The sequence below is a fragment of the Eleginops maclovinus genome, chromosome 17 (assembly GCF_036324505.1).
Source record: "Eleginops maclovinus isolate JMC-PN-2008 ecotype Puerto Natales chromosome 17, JC_Emac_rtc_rv5, whole genome shotgun sequence".
Taxonomy (NCBI): Eukaryota; Metazoa; Chordata; class Actinopteri; order Perciformes; family Eleginopidae; genus Eleginops; species Eleginops maclovinus.
Genome location: NC_086365.1, coordinates 16663663 through 16673662, shown reverse-complemented (window position 1 = coordinate 16673662; position 10000 = coordinate 16663663). Strand labels below are relative to the sequence as shown.

Genomic DNA, 10000 nt, shown 5'->3' with positions numbered 1-10000 from the left:
CCTCTCTGCCTCCATCTGAACATTTCATTCAGCTAGATTATGTTCAAATATGGAAATAATAAGCAACCAATAATAGTACATAATAGCACTGAACAATATCATAGATAATCACTTTAAAATAGACATGCTCTGATTTTCACTAAAGCTTTTTATTTCCTCTCAGTGTTGTGAGGGGGGGGTCAGCCTGCAGGGACAGGTCATGTGACACACAAACAGGAAGTCAATTAACACAGAATACAGCATTACGTAAGCGTTGGCCTCACAGCGGAGTCTCATTGATAAAAGCAGAGGACAGCCTGTTCATCACGAGCTGCTTTTTAAAGTGAATGCCCCTTAACTAAATAAGCTCTTTATTACATAAGGACATTTTAAACTACTGAAAGTAAGTCATGGATTAAAGAAATATGATGAATTACTAGAGTCAAACCCTCAACTATTACAATCTCATATAAATACATATCTGCACACTGAGTCAGACACTGATGACAAACCCTGTGCACCAATGACAGCTGTCACACAAGTGTTCCCGAACACAGTGACATCACTACCGAACAATAGATAGGCTAAGGGGCGGGACATCCCTAAGCGCTTGACCAATCAGAGCAGACTGAGCTCTGGTTTCAGACAGAGGGGGAAAAGATGTGCTGCAGCACAGACAGTCTGAGAGATACAGAACATTAAAGGGAGACAGTTATCTTTAATATATGCAGTGTGATTGTTATAAAGCAGAACACCTGTCTGTCTCAATGTCACTCTGAAGGTCGCTGCTGTTGATCTGCTGTTATGCAACCGCCCATTGTGTAGGTAAGTGGGTCTCACACACACACACACACACACACACACAGTCAAGTGTTTCCATGGAAACAGAAAGTGCAGCATCTCTCCAGAGAGCCTGCAGCTCGTCGTCCATCACTCACTCACTGTCTGACCTCTGACCCCTCTCTAATAAAGGATGAATCTCATTGTGTTTTGGGTTTTATCCGAGCGTCGTATCAGGGAAGCTTCCAGAAAAAACGTCTGTGGCCGACAAGCAGAAGTACAGTGGCTGACAGGGGGCAAAGCGACCCAAAACATTCCCATCAGGAGAAACGCGCTGCAGCTTCAGAAATTATACAAATACAAAAACACAAATGATGGATGTGTTCACTTCACTCACCACGGTCACCAGATGTCGTGCGGTCACCACTTTGTGCTCCGGCTGCTCCTCGTGATGCGGGCGGGTCAGCTGGTCGATGGTTCGATGGTCGCTGCCACGCTCCTGAGGCAACGGAGACTCCAGCAGAGGGGCCGGCATCGCTTTGGATAAAAACCCGGCAGGATGCTGAGGAGGGAGGTGATGGAGGTGGTGATGAAGATGATGCAGGTGGAGGTGGTGGAGGTGTTGGGGTTCTGGGAGGTTTTCGACATCCTGGTGGAGGCGGCGAGGCGGAGGAGGGGGGAGGCGACTAGAGCGACGAGACGGGAAGAGATGAAGCTCGTGATCTCCAGAGGACGACTCTGAGGAGAGAGGAAGAAGAAGTGAGGGGAAACAAAGATGAGGACGAATGCCGGTGAGCTGCAACTATCCAAGAGGTGTCACTCATAAGACTGTGGACAATGTCTGGCGGAATTTGGGAGGTCTCGATCCCGATGTTTGCGCCCTCAAACCAAAATGCAGATTTCCCCCGTAAAATGTTAAAGCGAAACAATCTCTCTGTTGGTCAGAAAGGGTTTAATGAGTCCAGAGATATAGAGATGGGGTCAGATGTCTGGTCAGACGGCAAAGACAGCTTTGTGTTTACGGAGAATAAATAGGGGATGGATGTCCGGTGGGTCTGCCGGTGGAAACACATATAGAGACAGGTTCATTTTGTTTCTGTCAAGTTTCTTTATACAATGTTTTGCCACTAAAGATGGAGCAATCTCCATGAAAAAGCCCCCCAACTGAAAGTTAAAACAAGGGAAAACATCATTTAAAGACAGGACTACAGTCAGTTAAATTATAGGTATTTGAAAATCTTGGACCTTGATAATTAAGATATGCACTGCTTACACTGAAACCTGGAAATGTTGTATTGTTTGTTTATGAAAGCCATTAAAAAGATTTGCAAAGACAAAGAAGGGTTTATCTAAACATCATTTCTGGACTTTAAGACGTCCACAACCGGAAGAAGCAATGAGGAGAGGATTCACTCTTAATTAGCGTGCTATTTAAAACACATTTAGCAGCAGAATAAGAAGACCACTGTCGGAGAGGAAACCCTGACGCTGCACTCAGCGAGCCGTGAGGAATGTGAACGCTGCATAATTCATTTAGTCTTTATTTATCCTGCCAGATAAAAGAGAGTCTACAGAGTGAAGCACCGGCAGCATCCGGATCTGTCTATTTAAAGAAATCACAAACAAACAGTACCCTCCAACAACTGCACAGAGCCCATCGGAGGATTTACAGTGCAGGGTTAGAGATTAAACATGAATTATTTTGAGAATAAATTAGAGTTTAAGTAGTTTTTTTTAATGGTAAAATGCTCCTTTTAGCTTCTTAAATCTGGAGATTTGCTGTTTTATGTCAAATTAAAGTAATTATCTGACCAAGCAAGACATTTTTCACTGTCTTCTGACATTTTATAGACCAAATGAACCATCCCTTTATCCAGAAAATGATCTGCAACTGAAAACAATGCAACACCAAGGAAAAACTCAAGGGCACATACTTCCTGTTAGTCTCGATAAAAGGCTTCTTGCACAATGCCAGGGAAAAAGAAACTCTCTGGAGGTTGTAAGACATCTGCAGCGTCGGCTGTCTGTTTGCCAGGAAATAAAGCGAGAGGAAAATCTGAGACAGTGCCTCGACTTCTGTCTGCCAACAACACAACGTCTCTGAGAGCCAGAAATCTGCTGAGTGACTAACAGACGCAGACAGGAAGAAAGATATATAGCCCTGCTGTGTTTGCTACTTTAAAAAGGCCGAATTTTGAACAGAAACACAAGTCTGAGTCACTAATGTGAGCTTACTATGATGGAAAAGGCGAAATGCATTGAAATTAAGGAACATTTGCTGGTTTCAACTTGTCAAAAATGGAGATTTGAAGCTTTTTATTGCAGTGCATGATCGTAAATTGAATATGTTTTGAATATTGAAACATTTGAAGACATGACCTTGGACTGTGGGAAAGAAAACACCCAGCCTTTTCCCCACAGACTACGATTACATGCACAAAACAAATGAGAAAAAATACAGTATTCCTACTGATAAGAAAAATGACTATTTCCATTCAGATGAAGCCGAATTTAGGAGGGGTTAATCCTATTATATAAAGATTATTTAATATAAGACTGTATGCATTAGGTTTAGTGTCTTGAAATCTCAGATAGTTTAAGGAGGTTAGGGTTCCCAGACTGAGAGGCTCTGAGCTGACTGCTTCTCTCCGGCTTTTTCTCCCTAACGATAGAATCCTGGTTGCTATAGACGCCGGGCTGATACGTGATCTGATTGGACACTGGAGTCGACCCCCGGGAGCAGACAGCCAATCAGGTGGAGTTAGAGAGGGCTCAATCTGTGGGGAGACATGCTACCCCCCCCCCCCCACACACACACACACACACACACACACACACATTGTTGTGTTGCTTTTGAGGTTAATACAGAATAAGTAAAAATAGTCAAATATTGGATGAAAACATAATAATTGTTTGCTATAGCTAAGAAAAAAGCCAGAAAAAAGCTCTATTTGCTTTTCTGTTCATTACTCGCAGAAATAAGCTTCTGTTTTCTTTGTAAAAATAATAAACATACGTTAAATCCATTTTTAAGAGTTTGTCAGAGCCCAGTCTGCTGTGATTGGTTAGCTGGTCGGCTCTGTAGGATTGGTCAACCGCTTAGTGGTGTCCCGCCCCTTAGCCTATCACGTACAATGAGTTGGAGCGCCAGTGTTCCAAAGTGATGTCACTATGTAGCACAAAAAAAATACTGGGAAAACTACAGTGAGCGTAAAGCTAACTTCATTACAACCCCAATAAAAAGTTTAGTGTTGACACAAAAAAAACATTATTAAAAAGCTGAGTTTTCTAAAGACGATGCAGTTTCAAACAACCAAGACAGGGGGGGAGAGAGTTGGGATTATGATCACATTAAAATGAGCTTTTGTTAGTAAAATATTGGCCTCTAAACCTTAGGAGGTCCATCCAGACAAAACCCCTCTCAACAGCAATACTCCTAAAAATCCACAAAATATAACACTACCATTGACTTACTGCATCTCTCCGACATTTTGACCCAGAACTTGGTGTTTAAACTGACTGATTACCTAAATATATTTTATTCATGAATGGATGTGTTGTTGTCCTCATCATAGGGCGACTGTGGCTGCGAGGGAGTGCGGTTGTGGGTTCGATCCCAGCCCTAGCAGTCAACATGTTGATGTATCCTTGGGCAAGACCTAACCCCGATTTGCTCCCGATGGCCAACGGTGTATGAATGTGTGAAAGGTAGTTATCTAGAGCAAAAAGTGTACAGCTCTGAATGAATGGGGTGAATGACATGTAGTATGTAAAGCGCTTTGAGGGGTCGAAAAGACTGGATAAAGCGCTATATAAGTACAAGTCCATTTACCATAAGCTGTTTATGCTACATTTTGTGCATCATATATTATTGTAGACAATGGTTAGCATATAGCATATTCTTTGGCATTTTTCCACATGTTGTCTGATCACTACATAGTATAAATTCCTGTTGAAGACAAGGCTTCCTTATGAGAATCTAACCTTCATTTTTTCCTTTAACTGAAAAATTATCGAATGACTACACCTTATTGTTCTTATATCCCTGTCATATGTCTGAGCTTCTGTTGTGACTGATTTCAGGGCTACAGCAAACATTATAAGATTAGGTGAGTAACAGGTAACATAATATATCTCGTTTTATTTCCATCTTAAATTATAGAGGTCATTTTATCTGAGCAACACCAATAAATGCTCACATATAAAAAGCTGTTACCAACATTTCTGTCTCATGTTTACAAGGTTAATGACAGAAAGGACAATCCACCCATAGGAGCACCATTTCTGCTAGCATGTCTCATTCAAAGAAGCATGCAGACAACAGACGCTTACCTGTGATCAGCAGCTGTGTCCATATTAGACCCAAGAACAGAGACACATTGAGGAATCCTCCTCCTCTTCCTCTTCTGTGGTTCATCCTCCCGTCCTTTCTGCAGCTCACACTGAAATAAATCTGCTCCTGCAGCTTCCGTATGTGCTGTTAGTACGCATAAACATCAAGGATGTGAGTATTTCCGTGGTTGTATATCTGCAGCATGAGGGAGAGCTCCGTAGATCCGCTCCACCGACCCCTGCGACGCTCCTTCCGCGCCCCGAGGTGTCCTTCAGCGGCCTGACGAGAGGAGGAAGAGCCGCCGATCAGCAGCGGAGCTCCGGGAGAAGCATAGGATGTTTTTTTAACATGTGATGTTCAGAGAGGGAGAGGGGTGTCAGAAGCAGGTGGACGCTGGGGGAGATGGAGAGAGAAAGGGAGGAAGGGGAGGAGAAAAGGGAGGGAGGAGGACAGGGATTCATAAAACAGAAATCTAATGTAGGCCTATAAATATATTTTTTATTTAAACTGATTTATTTTCGTCTACTATTATTTTTAAATACATGTATTTATGTCAGTCCATTAATTCAAATAAAAGTAACTGTTACTTTATTTTGTGGCAACGTCTATCTATCAACGTCAACTCAATGCTTTAATCTACAGCTAAACTACTATGTAGGCTACGTATGTATTTATGATATAGATCCCCATTAGCAACTACTAAGATAGCACATAATAATGTAAAGTATGTTTAATTAAAATCAAACGCAAAAGGAAAAACTTAAAAGAAATACATAAAAGTTATTAAATTACTAATTAATATTATTAAAGAAAATCTAAATTAGGATGCCATGTAATCGATTAACTTATACATTATTTATAAGAGCATATATTATTGTATACGATTATTTCTCGTTAGCCTCACTAGCCTCTAACAGTTATGCTAGTTTAGCTATTATGCTAAATTAGCATTGTTCATTAGCATGCTAGTAGCCGTAGTTACCGTTACCTTATTTTTTCTATCGAGTCTAAAGTTTAGAGTGGGATAAAAAATATTCTAATTAACGTCCGTCTACTGGCTACAATATTTTGACAACACTTAAGGGATTTTTATAAAACGAAAATAAAAAGAATATGAATGATTCATAAGATATCCCAACTTAGTAGCTTCAGGTAGCTGCACTTAGAAGTAGCATAAATTAGCTAATGCGAAAGTACCCGTATGTAGGCCCAAAGCATGCAGTTGCGTTACCATTAAGTCTCGCCTCCTATCTCCTGCTCTCAGTCAGTTGAAAGGAGAGAGAAAAAAACTCTGAATTCAGTTTTGAGTGCATTTTACAACTTTTAGACCCTTATGGTTTAAATAAGGGCTATAAAAGAGTTTGTGTAAAAAATAAAGTATCCGCTCATTTACAGACGTTTCTTACCCAATATAAGTCAATGGGAACACGTCTTCATGGTGAGTTTAGGAGCAGAAAAAATAAACTATAAAATGTGCCGAGAAGTGAAGTGATTAGGACTACAACAGAAGGACCAGGAGCGACCTCCCCTGGTGAAATGGATGTGGTGCATTTATGAGTCTAACAACAGCTCTTATGTTTTCTAAAGAAGCCTTTAAAGCGGCCCTTGTGCTTTTTGGGGTTATCAACCTGAAAATGAGCAGAATGGAGCCCCTTTAAAGCGATTGAGTACTTGTTTTTACTTTGATGGTGATACTCTTGTACTTACTTTGAGTATTTTTACATCATAGTTCCATACATAGACAAAACATAGTTGGGACGAAGTGCAGAATATAGAATCTGCACTTCGTCATAACTGTGTGTTTTTCCAAACTCTTGCTGGTGATGAGGTAATAGCGGGAAAGGGAGTCAGTTTCTGTAAATGGTTTTCAGTGTAAGTATGCCCGAAAATAACACCGCCCCTACAGCTTCACACACACACACACACACACACACACACACACACACACACACGGAAAACCGTTTCCCACGTGTCATCCCGGAAAACAACCCTCCGCTCTCCTCCCCCACTCAGTGGAGGGGGAGAGCTGCTGTTAAATACTTCCCTGTGTTTAAGATAAGTGTGTTCATAATACAGGTGACATAAGGACACAACCCTTACCGTGTGGGTTTTAGGGTGAATGTATAAGCCCTGCAATGCAAATAAATTATGAAGATGAAAAAAACATTATTGTGTAGTGAATGTAATATACAGAATTCACCTCCTTCTTAAGTGTGGTTCTACACACTGTTGTTTCATGCCTGTAAGTATGACCGTTGGTTTATGCTTAAAAGTACAACTGTAAAAAGGGATCGTGGTCCCTTTAATTAATCTGTGTTTACGATGACGTGGAGCCCCATGCTTGTTGGTTTACAGGACAGCGCCATCTTGTTTTGTTATAACTTTGACTGTGTGATTAAACGAGACACGCATTCGTGTGCTCAACTTTAATGAACGTCTCCTGCGTTTCAATACGATCTCCACAATTGATGCATTAAATATTTGACCTCTGAGATATAGTGGAGTATACATGTAAATACTTAAGGTAGGTGGCTTAAAACCACAGGTGGGAAAGTAGCTTGTATTTAAGTAAAAGTAGAAGTACTCAGGTCTTGTACTTGAGTAAAGTAGAAGTACTCAGATCTTGTACTTGAGTAAAGTAGAAGTACTCAGATCTTGTACTTAAGTAGAAGTACTCAGGTCTTGTACTTAACTACAAGTACTCAGATCTTGTACTTGAGTAAAGTAGAAGTACTCAGGTCTTGTACTTAACTACAAGTACTCAGATCTTGTACTTGAGTAAAGTAGAAGTATTCAGATCTTGTACTTGAGTAAAGTAGAAGTACTCAGATCTTGTACTTGAGTAAAGTAGAAGTACTCAGATATTGTACTTGAGTACAAGTACTCAGATCTTGTACTTGAGTAAAGTAGAAGTACTCAGATCTTGTTCTTGAGTAAAGTAGAAGTACTCAGATCTTGTACTTGAGTAAAAGTAGAAGTACTCAGATCTTGTACTTGAGTAAATGTAGAAGTACTCAGGTCTTGTACTTGAGTAAAGTAGAAGTACTCAGATCTTGTACTTAAGTAGAAGTACTCAGGTCTTGTACTTGAGTAAAGTAGAAGTACTCAGATCTTGTACTTGAGTAAAGTAGAAGTACTCAGATCTTGTACTTAAGTAGAAGTACTCAGGTCTTGTACTTGAGTAAAGTAGAAGTACTCAGATCTTGTACTTGAGTAAAGTAGAAGTACTCAGATCTTGTACTTAAGTAGAAGTACTCAGATCTTGTACTTGAGTAAAGTAGAAGTACTCAGATCTTGTACTTGAGTAAAGTAGAAGTATTCAGATCTTGTACTTGAGTAAAGTAGAAGTACTCAGATATTGTACTTGAGTACAAGTACTCAGATCTTGTACTTGAGTAAAGTAGAAGTACTCAGATCTTGTTCTTGAGTAAAGTAGAAGTACTCAGATCTTGTACTTGAGTAAAAGTAGAAGTACTCAGATCTTGTACTTGAGTAAATGTAGAAGTACTCAGGTCTTGTACTTGAGTAAAAGTAGAAGTACTCAGATCTTGTACTTGAGTAAAAGTAGAAGTACTCAGATCTTGTACTTGAGTAAAGTAGAAGTACTCAGATCTTGTACTTAAGTAGAAGTACTCAGATCTTGTACTTGAGTAAAGTAGAAGTACAGTACTCAGATCTTGTACTTGAGTAAAGTAGAAGTACTCAGATCTTGTTCTTGAGTAAAGTAGAAGTACTCAGATCTTGTTCTTGAGTAAAGTAGAAGTACTCAGATCTTGTTCTTGAGTAAAGTAGAAGTACTCAGATCTTGTTCTTGAGTAAAGTAGAAGTACTCAGATCTTGTTCTTGAGTAAAGTAGAAGTACTCAGATCTTGTACTTGAGTAAAAGTAGAAGTACTCAGATCTTGTACTTGAGTAAAGTAGAAGTACTCAGGTCTTGTACTTGAGTAAAGTAGAAGTACTCAGATCTTGTACTTGAGCAAAGTAGAAGTACTCAGGTCTTGTACTTGAGTAAAGTAGAAGTACTCAGGTCTTGTACTTGAGTAAAGTAGAAGTACTCAGGTCTTGTACTTGAGTAAAGTAGAAGTACTCAGGTCTTGTACTTGAGTAAAGTAGAAGTACCAGAGTGTAGGAATACTCTGTCACAGTAAAAGTATTCTAAATGTTCCTCCAGTGAAAGTAGTCCTTGTTTGATCGGTAAAGTCTGATTTAAGGGGTCATTATATTTACCATCATTGATCCAGATCTGCAAAGTTACTAAAGGTATTAAATAAATGTAGTTTAGTTTATTTTGAATTTAACATGACCTACCTTTCGTGTCCCGGAAAGCCTAACCACACCCCCTGCTCCTTACTCTAAGCCTCCACCCCTCATGTTTACCCTATAAACCGCATCACCCCAGATCCTTCCTCACTGTGTTTTTCCGCTGTTGCTGTGTTTCACGGTTTTGAAGAATTTACTGCCTTTTTGTTGTATTTTAACATACAACAAAACATGACTAAGGTCAACATCTGCCTCAAACGGCTTCTCACCATCTTCAACATCTTCTTTGCGGTGAGTTTTCAAAACAACCTTTACAAATGGCCGGGATCTCTGGAATAACAACTGCATAGTTTCTGTTTGAAACTTAATTTCAACTTTCAAACCGACTAATTATGTATGTTTTATTCAACTCATTTACTGCATTTCATTCTGTATTGTTCATGTGTAAAATCATTTCCCCCCTCAATAGTTTTACTTGTTAGTTTACATTTTTTAAAAGCTTTATTTTTGTTTAACCTTAAAAAAGCCAGCTTTCACTGGCTTCATTGTGTGAGTTTAAGAATTGTTTGGCAATTAAATACAGTTTGAGTGTGTTGCTAGGTAAAAAGTAAAGACGGAACAGTTTAAACACCAATAATTGATTTCCTT

The 10000-nt window shown here is 39.7% G+C and overlaps 2 protein-coding genes across 2 annotated transcripts in view; one reads left to right on the top strand and one right to left on the bottom strand.

Moving 5' to 3' along the window:
- Positions 1-6612, bottom strand: part of ptprr (protein tyrosine phosphatase receptor type R) — a 22992-nt gene extending 16380 nt beyond the window's left edge. The window contains exons 1-3 of the mRNA XM_063905204.1: positions 6499-6612; positions 5092-5485; positions 1157-1497 (exon numbers count right to left, since the gene is read on the bottom strand). Of these exons, the coding sequence (XP_063761274.1) occupies positions 1157-1497; positions 5092-5176 (426 nt within the window). The 5' untranslated portion in view covers positions 5177-5485; positions 6499-6612. The remainder of the gene's footprint in view (positions 1-1156; positions 1498-5091; positions 5486-6498) is intronic.
- Positions 6613-9198: 2586 nt separating this feature from the next.
- LOC134879097 (tetraspanin-8-like) overlaps positions 9199-10000 on the top strand; it is a 6367-nt gene continuing 5565 nt past the window's right edge. The window contains exon 1 of the mRNA XM_063905415.1: positions 9199-9643. Within this exon, the coding sequence (XP_063761485.1) occupies positions 9584-9643 (60 nt within the window). The 5' untranslated portion in view covers positions 9199-9583. The remainder of the gene's footprint in view (positions 9644-10000) is intronic.